This window comes from Bombus bifarius, unplaced genomic scaffold (genome assembly GCF_011952205.1).
Source record: "Bombus bifarius isolate JDL3187 unplaced genomic scaffold, Bbif_JDL3187 scf7180000009196_frag, whole genome shotgun sequence".
NCBI classification, from domain to species: Eukaryota; Metazoa; Arthropoda; class Insecta; order Hymenoptera; family Apidae; genus Bombus; species Bombus bifarius.
Window position 1 is genome coordinate 1 of NW_022884963.1, and position 16,503 is coordinate 16,503.

General features: G+C 35.5%; 1 protein-coding gene across 1 annotated transcript; it reads left to right on the plus strand.

The window, feature by feature from the left end:
• Positions 1-710: 710 nt before the first annotated feature.
• Positions 711-15,642, plus strand: LOC117214149 (organic cation transporter protein-like; the record flags this gene model as incomplete). The annotated part of the gene is made up of 7 exons (XM_033459980.1): positions 711-835; positions 5,339-5,522; positions 6,280-6,538; positions 13,218-13,516; positions 14,123-14,235; positions 14,427-14,641; positions 15,266-15,642. Coding segments are annotated over 7 exons (1,548 nt in total), but the record flags the coding sequence as incomplete, so codon positions are not given.
• Positions 15,643-16,503: the final 861 nt, after the last annotated feature.

The window sequence follows — 16,503 nt, forward strand, 5'->3', positions numbered from 1 at the left end:
ATAAATATCGTTCTCTGTCCAATTTATATTTGTATATTCAATTTAATATTAATAAATTGTAAGTAATCGGAAAAAAATTTCTATCCTTATTTTCCGATATTACATATTTGAAGCATAAATTAAAAATCGACACATTGACTACTTCAAAGAAATTAGCCCGAACGAGACATAACTCGTTCATCGTGGTTTTCGCGCGAAGTAAATATGCGGTTTCTCAATCGTTGTGAGATTCCAACGACGTTAATTCTGTCGAAACGGCGACGCGCGACGACGATCGCACATTCTGTTGCTAGCGAGTGCTTGCAAATCGCGACGATATCGAGCGTAAAGACTAAGCGCAAAAATGGAGGACACTCGGCGGGGAATTGGAAATGCTCGATGACGAAAGGTATTTCAAGGTGTAATTACATCCACATCCAATTGGATCGCACCTTCGTTCGGTTGCTAGGTCAACAACCTTCGATGTTATTCAAATAATGCAACGGCTGGGGCAGCCGGTAGCGAGTCGTAAAAATTTCAATAAAACACGTTCCTGCTAGTGAACGTATGTTAAGACTTACACCGAGTTTTATTTCGCTACGCCGTTTACTAGTTCGAAACGATCGATTGCATAATAGTAGCTGTTTCTTTCATCTCGGAAACACGATCGTAAACGGTGACAACGATCCAGCTTATTCCTGATCGTGTTAATTTCCACGCAAACTTTGTAAACATTATACGTCGCGACGCTCTCGTTAACGCGTCATTCCCTCCAACTCGAAAGTCTTGCAACTTTGGTGATCCGTTTTCTGTGTAAAATTGGTTACGAGCATCAGGGGACTTATCGTCGTAATCGGTAAATTGTTTATTAAGGATCTACAGCTTTTAAGGATTTCTCTCTAGAGATTTAGAGATTAGAAGTTTCATTAACGCGTTATCGTGTCTCTAACTCGATCTTTTTTCGTGTAAATTGGTCACGAGACTTACGAGCTTCGTTGTAAATAGAAGATTAGTAATATTTCGTAGTTTCGTGATAGTATATAGACATTTTAGTGCTTAAACGCGCAATTTTTAGTTCGCTTTTCGCTCGCATCGGCGCTATGAAACGGATCAATATCTCAACACTTTCCTTTAGTTCTACGAATCATCTTTCGACCGGCTTTTCTTGGCCTACCGTTTCCTAACGCTGTCCTAATACTATCGTCTTGCTGAGATCCTTTTTCCGATTGTATCTTCTGCTTATTTTATTATAAATCCGAACTTTCATTCACGTCGTATGTTTTACAGCGTAAAATCCGCTAGAGCGTTCCAATAAATGTAACCAGTAGGTGCTCTAATACTCAAGCGCACCTGTGCGTATCTCTGCATATTTGCTGAAAAAAAAGATGAATCTTACGTTACATTTTCAATATGCGTAATAAGCCGAAAATTTCTCTGATGCTAATCCTTCGTAACAAAAGGATGGCATCACTATATGCATGAAAATAGCATTTGGCAATCGTTAGAAACACAATACATGGATATATATGTAGTTGCCAAATTAACCTTCGCGGTGTTCTAAGTGAACGGCTAGAAACGATTGCTTTTTGCTATACGCGCATGGTTCGATTGCACTATAATTCGTTATTAAGACGTTTCGAGAGAGGCAAAGGATGTGGTGTCGCAACGTGTTGCGCTCGCACAATGCTCCTTGGATAAAATTCCCGGAGCGCGTATTATCGCGTACGCCGCGCGAATGCGTTGAACCTTCGCGCAAACAATGAGAGCGTGAACGCGAAAAAATAGCGTTGAGCACGTAACATTCGGCCTGATATCGTTGATTGGCCGCGAATCGTCAACATGCACGGGACAGTTTTACGTAAAGACATTCGATCCGTACAATTATGTTAAGACGTCGACCACAGAACGTATTACGTTGATGCAATTAAAATTTCAATGAAACAGGAGAACGCGCTAATAACTAGTCACCCCGTTGTTGACCATAACGTACAAATACTTTTGTTTAAGAGCTGCTCGTTAGTGTTTACCGCGTGCAGCGATTAAGTGACGAACAAATTACGTTCAAAGGGTATAGAGCTCGTTCTCGATTAAAATTCTCCTAACTTTCTAATTATATATATATTTCTAATTATATATTAGAAATTATAACTTGAACGTATGTACGCGACTGGCAATAAATATCAGGACAGCCGCGGATATTTAGTATAAATCGAATATGTGTTCCATTGTCCTTAATTTCTTTTATTATCGATTATTATTATTATAATTTTTATATTAATATTAATATTATTTGATATTTTAATATTAATATTATTTAATATTTTAATATTAATATTATTTAATATTTTAATATTAATATTATTTAATATTTTAATATTAATATTATTTAATTTATTCTATTATTGATTCGTTCCATTCCGTTTACGTCATAATACGTAGCCTGCGGATTTTTACGCATATTTTTCAGAATATAAAGGAAACGAAAGAAAAAACTAGAAGCTGGATAAAAAATTGTTTTACCTCGATTAAACGTTACAAAGCGTGCTACTTTCCGATGTTTTATATATTTCCACGTGTCACACGTGTACTTTGCAATTTTGCCCTTTCAGATTTCACAGAAATGCATAAAACTTCCGTGACCTAATTTTTTGGCACGTGCACGTGCTTCAAAATAAATTCGATGATATTAAATACCAGATTATAGGAACCAGAAATGAAGAGTTCTACAACGATGGAATGGGTAAATGATTGTCGATCAGACGAAAGACAATAGCAAACAACGATATAGCGATGATTAATTAATGGAAGATTTTTTCCTTTCAGCAAACAAAAATAGAACTTAACGAACTCAGTAATTGATAAATGATTACGTATAAGATAAGTGCATTTTCCAACTGTGAGTCATAGTTAACGTTTAGTTTAGCCTAGGTAGGATCTTAGCTTTGGAGTAAATAAGTATAATAGTAGCAAAAAATCGATAGAATTGTTAAAAGGCTGTGACTAATCCTGCTCGACTGGTCAGTTATCATCTGAATCTATTGTTATTTTGCTAGTATACTTTTCGAATCATTTTCAGCTATTCTATGGGCAAGCATTCGTTTCTTTCGCGCATGCCACGTATCATTCGCTCATTAACTCGTTTTTGAAAGCTTTTACCGGCGAATGAAAAACGTAACGTACACTTGCATAATGCGTTCGAAGTGTTCGTTCGTTCAATATTCATGTAAAGGTTAGGCGATACGCGTGATAAGTCGCGATGCTACGAGATGTGATTAGATGCGGATGTTAATATCTTGTAAATACCTTTCCTCGACTATGATAATCATCGAACACTAAGAATTTCGCAAATCGATGCAATTAATCGGTGATCTTGTGGGAAGAAATTTCGATATCACGATAATGTTAACGATAGTATGTTAATTACGACTAGTACCGTTACTGTTACATTGTTTCATAATTAGTATTAGTTTAATATAGTCAACGACTCCTCCGCAAGCATCCGTGCAAGTGTTATTTATTATTATGCTCACCTTCTATTGGAAAGTTCTTGCCTTGCTCAGCAAGTCTTTTTGATTTTTTTCCTGTAGAACTTCCGCGTGTTACCGATTTTTATGCTATGTACGTGTTTGTAGGAGAACTTTCTCTGAGCCGCGAAGTTTTCTTTCGACGATTCAACGATCGAAAATCAAAGAGAACCAATGTTCTCTCTTTCGATAAAGTATGTGATGATAGCCATTGCCAAAATTATTGATATATTTATCTGGTTGAAGACAATCTAGCAAATTATACAGCAAGCCTAATGAAATAATAATAATCTTTATCATTAAATTGCGCCATTATTTCATAATTTCATTGAAGGATAATAGAAATTCACGAAGCCTTTAAATTGGATTTCATATTATAATAATGTAAACATCGTTTGACGGTATTATCTGGATGTGAATAGGGTTGATTTGATTCAGACAGCGTCAGTCATCATGACATCGACTTCCTATCTCGTTATGTAACATTCATCAGAATAACAGACGCAATTACCGTCACTGAATTATCTTAATGACATTCGTTATTAATGAGTAAGTGTTTTCGACATACGTCGGAGGTCGCAAATCTTGGATCATCTTTCTTTATTATCTGTTTAGATCCAATCCAGTTCCTTCACAGAACTTCTTTCCCTTCAATTTACCTAATTTAATAATTCTTCAAAATTTTCTCATTTTCATTTCTCATTGCATTGTTTATTATATATTCTACAAACCCGTATGAACACAACGCAATAAATTGACACGATAAAAGCGTTGAGATAATAACCACGAGACAATACTCGACAATAATAATACGAGACAATAATAATCGAAAAGGCTGATGTTACGCCGCGCGACTCTCTGCCTGGCCCAGGTCACACACCGCGGGCCAGACGGACACCAGATGTCCGCTCTTCCGTACGGCGTACCCTCAATAGCCTTAAGCACCGTCCATAAATCATAGATTTCCTAGAAAAGGTCCTTTAAACAAAACAAACATCAGGTCCCCAGGAGTTTCTAAACACTATTGTCGACCACGGAAGGACAAGGGAAAGTTGTTTTTTCTCATGCACGCGGCAACTTTCCCCCCATTAATCACTTTCTCTCGAGGGCAGTTAAGACCCTTCGTTTAACCAATTAAAAACGAAGGCTATTCCCTCGCTCTCCTAAATAACATCGGCACGAACAAATCCGATGGTCCCGTGCGCGAGACGGATCCTTAGCCTTCCTCCGAGACAGCATCGTCTCCCAAGAGGCACTGATTTCACATCCTTCGAACGGTCAACATCCTTCGAGCGGGTAGACACACCCGCAGATCAGTCACTCAATCATCTCGTACACACGCACCAGTGTAACTATCCTCGTTAGAAGTTGTGGAATAAACGGTGAAATATAACTTACTACTGTGTCATATTCAATCAACCACCTCTGTTATCTTAACCGAAACAGGGGAACGACTACTTCGCGGCGTCGATTCACCGAATCGTAGCGAGAATTTACGCCTCTCGCTGACGCGTTTTCCTCGCGACCGCGTCTCTCCGCGAACGGTCGTAACAGCTGATGAAACAAAGGAATGAGTAATTTGTAAAGACAGGAAAACAGCAATTAACGTACATCCAGCTACAATTGAAAATAACTTTCTTCGCTTTAAATGAAATTCCAATTAAATACGTTTTATCAGACTCGACTAACAATCAATATTATTAGCTCAACAAATACTCGAGATTCCCAATGTTTTTTGTCGAGTTTCAAATAGAAAGTTAATTACTCGCTTGTCGGAACGTCCATCGGCATCGAAGACCGTGAACCAATCTACGTTATCTTCTCCTTCGTTTCAGGCTGTCGCTGGCGATACCAGTCAACCGCGAAGGTTACTCGAGATGCAGCATGTACGATGTAAATTACACGGAAATTTTGCTAAATGGAAGCCACGTATCGGACCCATCGTGGCCAACGAAAGATTGCCAACAAGGATGGGAATTTAATTATACCACCGTCCCTTATGCGTCTGTGGCATCCGAGGTGACAGAAAATGTTCGACCTGTAATTTCCTGCTTTTTGAATATTTTATCTGTTCCTATCAATCAATCCCTTTATACTGTGTATGTCGTATTCGATTATTTGCATGATCTATTTCGATAAAAAATAAGCGTAGTGTACAATTTTTGGAAAGAAAGAAGAACGATGGAAAGGGTCGAATAAACGTTTGTGGAAAGATCGATAGTTCAGAAGTGGGAAAATTAACAATGTCGATTTCCACAGAGGAAAATTATAGTACGTAACAGGATTACTAGTACATATTGCAGTAATAATTAGTGCATGTAGTGAAATTACAGAGTACATTCTAAATTCAAGCGTTACATTGCCAAATAAAATACAATCTGAAAGTGAAACTGAAAATGAAAATACCGGATTGAAAAGAAACTTTAATAAAACGTTATAACGAGCAACAGCGCGAACACACAGATTTGTTCGACATAAATTGCAAGACTTTTTGCTCCAGTGGATTTCCATGAACTTTGCGTCGCTCGTCAGGAGGAGAATTATTCATCGAGGGGTAGGAAGCATCCAGAAGAAGGACGCGAGAACGCGCAGGGTCTTAAGCTTCTCCTTCTTTCTTCCTCAAAGGGAAAGGAAAAAGGACAGAGGCGCGCTTCATTAGGAATTTCGAAACTTTGATCGAAAATTCGTTTAATCGAGGCGTTGAAATTGCTATAAGATTCCCGTGATGCTGATAGTGATCAGAAGTAAATCATTCGACTGTAGTTTTCTGTTGCAGCTGGGATGGGTTTGTCAGTATGATGCACTGCCAACCATAGCTCAAAGTATCTTCTTCATCGGCGCTATCTTCGGAGGATTAATTTTTGGATGGGTTGCTGATCAATATGGAAGAATACCAGCTTTGCTCGGAGCTAATTTAATGGGATTTCTCGCTGGGGTGGCTACTGCGTTCACGGGTAGCTTCTGGCAGTTCACTTTGTGTCGTTTTTTCGTTGGATTCGCCTTTGATAATTGCTTCACTATGATGTACATATTAGGTAACCGTTTTTCAATAATTTCTTTTTTGCCCTGGAATTGAGTTTGAAAGCCACACAGTGGCTACAAAAAGTACTTGTACGTATGTATCCTTATTTCCCAATGAAGCGTTTCTCTTCCTTTTTTTTAAATCAGTTTTTACGTTTCATTTTGATAGCATTAATTATTTATAAGCATGTATGAAAGTATTACAAATGATACGAAAGCTAATATTTTAATCAGTCTTATCTTAAGACTTAGTCTCAATTAATTGGTATATATATAAATGACGTTCTAAATACGATGGTGTACAGTTACTTTTTGTAATTACTGTAAGCAGGAAGATCTCTAAGTTTAAATAACAAAGTAATCTCTACAACATACTGTAAAACTGTTGTTATGCTTGATTTACGACTGACGTTTCTACAAGTATATGAATTTTGCAACAGAACTCACGTTGCCATGCAACAATTTAAATAAAATTGAAAACCATTCAAAGTTACGAAGAAAGATGCTTAAATACATATGAATATACATGAGGTCATACATATTTATTTTTTAACTGCGGCGTTTATATCAAAGAGAGGGAGAGAGACAGAGAAAAATTAATTTTCCTGTTTTATAAGAATTTCATGCAAGATAAAAATATGAAACTTTAAGATAGTTGGATTTATATATACCATTGAATATTTATAATATTTAAAGGTAGTTAGTTCGCAATTGTTACGCCGGGAGACTCTCTGCCTGGCCCAGGTCACACACCGCGGGCCAGACGGACACCAGATGTCCGCTCTTCCGTACGGCGTACCCTCAATAGCCTTAAGCATCCGTCATAAACCTGAGTCACTTGCCTGCTAAGGTCCTTCAAACAAACATCTGTTTCCGAGGAATTTCTCGAGACTATTGTCTACCACGGCTTAACTAAGGAAAGTTGGTTTTTCGCACGTACGCTGCAACTGTCCTCCCACTAACCACTTTCTCTCGAGGGCGGTTAAGACCCTTCGTTTAACCAATTAGAAACGAAGCCTATTCCCTCACTCTCCTAAATAACATCGGCACCAACAAATCCGATGGTCCCGTGCGCTAGACACACCCATCCTTAGCTTTCCTCCGACACATCATCGTCTCCCAGTACTGTACTGATTTTACATCCTTCGAACGGTCAACATCCTTCGAGCGGGTATACACACCCGCAGATCAGTCACTCACTCATCTCGTACATACGCACCGGTGTAACTATCCTCGTTATAAGTTGTGGAATAAACGGTGAAATATAACTTACTACTGTGTCATATTCATTCAACCACCTCTGTTATCTTAATCGAAACAGGGAAACGACTACTTCGCGGCGTCGATTCACCGAATCGTAGCGAGAATTTACGCCTCTCGCTGACGCGTTTTCCTCGCGACCGCGTCTCTCCGCGAACGGTCGTAACAGCAATCATTTTCTATACTAATATTTTCCCTCTATACTCGCGATCAATTATAATTTTGTTTTCTCTTTTAACGAGACAATATTCTGATTACAAAGGATTAGTTGTTCAAAATTGCTTTTCATTTCTGGACAACTATAGCATACCAGGGTTTTCATAAATTTTCACTTCCCAACGGAAAGCGAAGGTAACGAATGAATGGTTCTACAACGAACGCTTCCACAACTATAAATCTATGTATATATATACATACATACATGTATATGGTTTTAATTAAAATGAACATCTTCTTCTAGCAAACTTATTTAAAATTCGTAAAAATATCACATAATAATATAAAACAATCAAGTAACATTTTAAATATTCCATTGAAAATTCTAATAAATTGTTTAATATAAGATCGATATAATTCATGCTGAATTCATTGTCTGATATCCATAATACAGGCAATTTATAATACAAAATTTTATTATAACTCTACATGAAAAAATTTCAATTATAATACTGTAGAAATATATTTTCCAGTTATTGTTCTAATATCAATATACTGAAGAGAAAATCTAGACTAGTCTCTGTCTTGAAAGATATTTAATACCCTGAAAGTACAGCGTTAAGACCCTGATTGAAACTTTTGAAGATACTCTGTTGAAACGTAAGAACGCTGATTGAAAGTTCATCAGACGAGTCATTGAAACGAGTTTTCTTGATCGAATAGCAAGTTTGTCCTGCAGACAGCATTCCAATTGTGAAAATCGAGACCAAAGAAACTCAGGTGACGTGCATTAACCCTGAATCGATGACTCAAGCCGAGGTTGGAAAAATTTACAATTTGTTCGACAAAACAAGGCCAAGTTGACGAGATTCGTGAGCAAGTGGCTGGTTCGTTAATGATTTGGCGTTCGAATTTTCTTATTTCTATTCTAATTATCAAGGTCGATTAAACGATTGATCACGAATATTCGACGGAAATATTGAGAAAGAAGACTCGATCTGTACGAGTGTAAATCGTATTTTAATCAATGACTTGAGAAAGTGAGGTATTGATTGAAACTAAGATAAGTGATACTAATTCGTTTCGAGCGCGTAACAAATTACATCATCGGATTCATTGATTTGCAAATAATTCTATATTCAGTTCCGTATTTATAATCGAGCGTAGCGAAGATAAAATGAAAGGGACATGATTATCCGAGGGTCTCACAACTAGAGGAAAATCGATGGGAACGAGGAAATCCTTAATTGTAGAAACTGCGTAGAAAATACCGTGGAAAATATCATATATATTTTAATAGAAATATTTTTGTACTTTTTTTTAAACATTAAAACTTTAGAGCTTTAGAAGCTTTATGTATTAGTATACGTATTTATACAGACTTTGAAATTCATAACAAATTTCTCTAGATAGATGCGGATTTTTTGTATTGTTTCGTATGTATACTTGTGTCACTTTTCTTTCTAACGATATTTAGTTAAAAAGTTCGTCTATATCATTTATAATAGATTTTGTTTTTATTTATATTAATGTTAATTTTATATTAATAAAAATCACTGAAATTTTCAGTATCATCATTATTTAGTATCATCGAATTTCTTTCTTCTTTATGTTCCATATTATTATTAAAATTCTCTAATAAACATTCAAATATCCTATAGAATATTTCCATTATTTTTCACGTATTATTTGCAGTCATATTTTCCATATTTTATTATCGATAAAGTTTGAGTTGGTTCTTTAAATTCCTATTCAACATTCCAGCTAACCAGTCGATATCAATAACACGTGCCTTTCTTCCTGCCAGGATTTATAACTTATTCAAGCAGAACCTCACTCGACCAGCTCGTTGAAAGCGTAGAATTCGATCAACTTCATACAACTCACATACAAACTGCAGATAATGCTAACAGTGGGAGGAAAATATGAGACTGCAAAGCGTATAAACCTAGTAGTTTATAAAAGCATTTACATATTTGCCACAGAAAATTTATATGTATGTAGAATATGTGTTATATAAAGCATTCTGAAATTTCATTAGCATTGTAATGATTATATTGGTAAAGTTTGAAGCATTTCTGATGATGCACATTGAAGTTACGAGATATTTAATGCAAACATTTATTTAGTACAAATATACAGCATAAATAGTTACCTTAAACATGTAATAAATGGTTATCAAATATCGGGATTTATTAATATAATAAATGTTTGACTATTTTTATAATTAAATATTTTTGTAATTACTGTGAAATATATAATTACGCTAAATAATTTTGTATCTTGTATATAGATTTTTAAATTTACTTAATTGAAACTCTGCATTATAATAACCGTATTTATAATTCTGACGTCATATTCGATATAATTATTATATGACTTTATTACGATCCTAATGAAATTCCAATATATTCATGAATATATAACAGAAACGTAATAATACTTTGTTGTACTAATTATGATACCATCATATATAATAAATATAAATAAATAAAAAATGTCTATAAATGCTAAGATACTTTTACGAGCCAACAGGCGAGAAGGAAGAAACGAAAGAAAAGAAAGAAGAGAACGAACGTTAATCAGTTTCGAAACGTTAACAACGTCCTTGCGTTGGACGGTGCTCGCGTTTATCGATTGGTCGCATTGCGAGATATCGGTCAGATTATTATTATTAATACGATCGTCTGTAATTTATCTTTGCTAACTGTGCCGCACGGAATCTTCGTTTACAATAAATGAGTTGTCGCTTTTGATCGAACGGTAACACGATATGAAATTACAGGGTGACGGAAACAGCTGGGAGAAAAGCGAATACTTTTTCTGCGCGAATAATGTAATGTTAAAGGCAGTAAACCTTGAGAGGCGAAGTGATGAAACGAGTGGTCTCAGAGAAGCTTCTTTACGTCTTCTTCTCCTTTCTGTATCCTTTCTATGAGAATAATATCTCGTCTTCAGAAGAGATCTCCTCGCCCTATCTACGCGTTGTAAAGGCAATACAAACTGAATGATACATATATTTAAAAAACGATATTTTGTTGGTTTTATGAATATTGATTTTTATAACGTGAGGTTCTTCTACTCTTATTTTCTATTAAATTAATGATACATATATTTTAGAATGGCTGTCGCAATGGTGATGATGATGATGGTGATGATGATTTGCGAAAGAAGATGTTGAAAATTACAGACAGCATAAATAATATTTAGATTTCATGGAAGTTGATTTTTGTAATGCGAGGTTCTTCTATTCTTATTTTTCATTAAATTTCTATGTAGAAAATTATTAAACATTTGGATATAACTGGGAGATTATTTCATGCGTACCGAGTTACTCGATGGTCTCGTACCGAAGCTGATAACCAACCCAGATTTTCAGGAAAGCGATTAATAGCTTAAAATTTACTCGTGCGAGATAATAATCCAAAATGTAGTTAAAGTTTTTAAGCATTGTTTGTTAGGATTACGAGAAAATGATGAATTAACAGTTATGTATAGACACGTTATATATATGTAGGAGGTCCAGAGCGTACTGGAAAAATTTACGGCGAATTAAACAGGAAATTCCGAGATATTTGCTCAAAATATCTGATTTGTGGAATTATCCTATAGCTATTTTATTTAATAAAAATTAATTCAGGTAATTTTAGAGAATAGAAATATCTGAAACTCGTGATTTAAACGAACGTTCGTCATTTTGGTTTATTATGAATTATAAATTGGTTCATTATGAAGCATGAAAAGTAAAATTCAATGGTACAAAGTGATTTTAAATAAGGAAGCGAGTTCCATGGTAAACATGGTTCGAGCATCGCAATTATAATAAAGCAAAAAAAAAGAAACAACCACTGAGCGGTAATTATCAGGAAGCCACTAGTTACAACTAATTGAAGGTGATTCTGGATTAGAAGCAAGCCACTATTAAGTGGCTAACACGGTTGCTTCATTAAGAGCAATTACTCCCTATTTTACGGCAACTACAAATAGACGTTGTTCACTATGATATATTTCCACGTATTTATCGCATCTTGTCCTGTTATGCGATTAAAGAGTTACAACCTTGCGTTTCTAATTTATTGGACGTATACGCACCAGACATTAATTTCGTCTACGTATTCGTGAAATTGCGAGATTCATTCATCGCGAAGGTCAGTTCAATTGTTCAAGATAACTTCTCATCGTTTTAATCTGTTTTCTTGTACGAAAATAGAGTAATATTTACTTGTCATTGCACTGTGGATATATATCGATATGTTCGTTCAGGAAGTCAATTGTTTTCATCGAATTAGACTCGACTTTCCGTAGAGAATGTTCGTTTCGACATAAATATGTATCTCAGGCTTATCGATCTTTCAATATCTACCATAAATAGCTTAACAAGGTACCACACGCTCGTGTTTGAATTATGTAAATGATCCTTTGACTCTAACGATCCGTTTATTCACAGTTAATTTATGATATTGCTAGTTACGCGTGATTCTACCTTTTGTATCTTTAAGAAATACAGGGTGATTGGTAATTGGTGGTACAAGCGGAAAGGGGGTGATTCTACGCGAAAAAAGAAGTCGAAAATATAGAATAAAAATTTAAAAATTTAAAAATTTAAAAATTTTAAAAATAACGTCAATTGAGACAACGATCTACAGTGAGATCCGTTATAACGAGACGTGATAAAGTGCACGCGTACCGAGCGAAAATTCAAAGTCGATTTTCTCGAAAACAAAGCCTCAAACGAAAAATTTTTATTCTATATTTTCGACTTCTTTTTTCACGTAGAATCATCCCCTTTCCGCGTGTACCACCAGTTACCAACCACCCTGTATAATTCGTAAATAGAAACGTATTCTTGTCGATAAGTATCGAAACACTTACGGAAATTTAAATGGGCTTGAACAATCATCGGGAAATTATTAAAGTCCTTGTTATTAGATCTAAACACGATTTAATCGTAGAACTAAACACGTTTGTTAAATTAATCTATATATTGTATATCTACTTTTTATATATTTGTAACTCAAATTTTTCTTCTTCATATTGCGTTAAGTTGCCCCAAAAGTTTCTTTCGTTTTATATTATTTTATTGAATTACGTATGATCTATTTTGTCCCAATGAATATAATTCAATAAAATAATATAAAACAAAAAATAGTATGCGTCTATTATCTCCTTACGAGACGAAAGAAATTTCTGCGACAACCTAATATATTGTTCCATTCTTTATTCACAGAATATTTCTTTCACAGATGATTCTTCTAAATATTATGCTTTTTATTCCAGTATTAGAATACGTTGGACCAAAGTGGAGGACATTCGTGGCGAATATGTCGATCGCAATATTCTTCACATTTGCAACTTGCATTCTACCCTGGATCGCCTATTATTTGGCCGACTGGAGGATGACCTGTATTGTCACCTCAGTTCCTCTTGTTCTAGCCGTAGGTACGCCATGGTTGATACCGGAAAGCGCTCGATGGCTGGTCAGCCAAGGTCAGATAGACAGGGCCATTAAAATCCTTGGTAAATTCGAGCGAATCAACGGCACCAAGGTGCCCGATGACATCTATAGACGATTCCGGGTAAATAAACCGATTACCGCAATCTTTTCCGTATTTTCTACTTTTATGATCTTTCCTGCTTTATGTGCGTTCTATAAATACCAATTTATATGCCTTTAAGAATATCATATAATCATTTTCTTTGAATAGAAGTCTAATTGGGTCTTTTACGTAATGAAAATTTGTTTACAACCTAGTAATTTTATATCTTATTCATCACCTAAATTGCCAGCGATAAATTGCTGTCAATTTCTGTTATTGTCTGTTATTGTCTATTTCTGTAATGTTATTTATTGAATTTGTATATTGTTTTTATCTTTGAAAATTTTTATACAAATAGATTAAACATTTGGAAACTGCTCAGTCTATGAATAGATCATGGCAATATTAACATTAATGTACGATATAAGGAGATAATCGACTTTCAGGGGTTTGATGTTTTATAAAGTAAAATGAAAAAATTTGCGAACGTCCAAGTAAACTATTTCGAAAGGATCGTCTCATACAAATATAACATAAACTTTCTTCCGGATTTTATCGTAATCTTTGTACACATAACAGATTCACATAAATTTGTAAGAAAAACAGACAAACGACATTAACTAGTTAAAAATTTGCTAATAACAGGAAACCTGTGCCAGAATCTGCAAAGAGGAGGAAGCAGACAAAACGTACTCCGTGTTGGATCTATTTAGAACGCCACGACTACGGAATATCACGATTCTATTTATTGTTATTTGGTTCGTATCGCTATTAAACAGATATCAAATAGATTGACGTAAAATCGGAATTGTATCTTGTAAAAATCTCACGAACAGTTTTATATCTTTTGTCTAAAAATACTTCATTTCTGAAGCAAGGAATTTGCTTCTCACATGAAATATGATAGCGTGCTTTTCTTTATCATATGAAATTGTTTTACGAAATATAGGATGGCGATTTCTTTGGTGTTCGATGGTCACGTACGAAACGTCGATAATTTAGGCCTGGACGTGTTTGTTACGTTCACGATTGCTGCAGCAACCGAGCTGCCTGCTGACACGTTCCTCACGCTCGTTCTTGATCGATGGGGCAGAAGATGGCTGGCGTGTGGTTCCCTCGTCATTTCTGGTATCTTCAGCATCTGGGCTTCTGCCGTTTCCAATAGTTCGTACATTTCGTTTTTATATATTCACCCTTCTATATTACTGATCAATCTTCTAAATAACCTAAGTCGATAATTCTGACTTAATCAGACGAATATTTTTCATTCGTATAACATTGTGCTTTTTGAAAGGAAGAAAATGTATATTTTGGAATATTTATAACATGCAAATGCTTGTAGATTATTTGCTACATTGCTAGAATAGTTTCCAAGCCCTATCATGTATCCGTTGTATAGATATTTTATTTCCCCTTCTACTGCTTTGATCATAAGATCGCTTCGTATTTCCGCATATATCAAAGGGCGTTGGCAATAGTCCTCAAAATGATGGGCTTCAGCGCTCCAGCAGTGCTATATGGCTTTCAGTAGCCGTAATCCATAATACAATCCCTTAGATTCAAATTGGCTAGATTAACGTTTTATAGATAAGAAGCTTATTGCTTGTGCTTAGCTTAGAGCTAAGCACGCTTATATTAAGCTTAGCAAATGCTTGTATCAACTATTGCAGACAACCAGACAAATTACAGACAGATAAAATAATTTCTTCCCTTTTTATTCCTTAAAATTTTCTAAAATTATTTCATGAAAAATTAGAATTAAAAACTAATGCTAAAATTTTTTTTCAGGTATATATACAGCTTCTCTGGCAATTCTCGGTAGATTTTGGATAAACATTTCATACAATATCGGTCTCCAATATGCGGCTGAAGTATTACCAACTGTGGTTAGAGCTCAGGGTGTAGCTTTGATACATATAATGGGATACGTTGCTAGTATCCTCGCACCCTTCGTAGTCTATCTCAATGTTGTGTCCTCGTTCCTACCTCTTCTTGTGCTGGGCACACTCGGAATTATGGGCGGTCTTCTGACTCTCTTTTTGCCGGAAACATTGAATAAGGATCTTCCGCAGACGCTGCAGGACAGCGAGGATTTTGGAAAAGATCAGAAGATGTGGGATGTACCTTGTATCGGAAGGTAAAATCACATAAAGGAACTTTCGGTCTCCTTTTTTCAAAGATACTCACAGATCTTCAAGCTCGAAGTTCAAGATTCTCAAGCATTCTGTTAGATCTACATCTTCGTATGCTTTCGTATTACTTTCTTCTTAAAATCTGTTAAATCTCTCAAAAGAAAACTGGACTATCTTCTTTCTTCAAATGCTTTTTAAATCTTTTGAACAGAAGAGAAGGATCGAGTTGGGAAGTTATTCAAATCTTTAAGCGATTGGATTCAATATTTTTAAACGCAATGTTTTGACAGGAAACGCGAAGACGAGGAGACACCACCGGTCGCCATGTTCCGATCATTTTCTAGATGCAGTGCGAGGAATTCGATGAGAGCGTCGCTTCGCGGTGAACCTTTAAGGAGTAGCATGCTACGGAGATCGAGTATAAAATCGAGGAAAAGCGAAAACTCGATCACAGAGGTCGAAAGGCTGTAGCGAAACGTTCACCACGAAGTACAATATTTGTCGCGTTGATCTCGAGCAAAGAATCTTTAGTCTTCCAAAAACGTGCAATACATGTATTAGAGTAAGACAAGTTACTGAATCCAGGAATCTTAAATTCCACCGTCATTAATATTCATTATCACAAAACAGCGGATTTTTATGCAATTATGGGTGATTCGAAGATACGAAAATTTATAGAATGCGTATGACGCAAAATTTTGTAAAATATCCAAAAGTACAGCACTATCGATGATATTTAATGGATAGAAACATACTTTTGCCCAAGTCCTTTCGATTGTATCAAATCTTTCAATTGTATTATTGTATCCACGAAAATATGCATTTGCATAAAGATCCGCAATGCAATTATCATCGCAATTTTTCATCAACAATGATTGATTAAAAATTCAATCA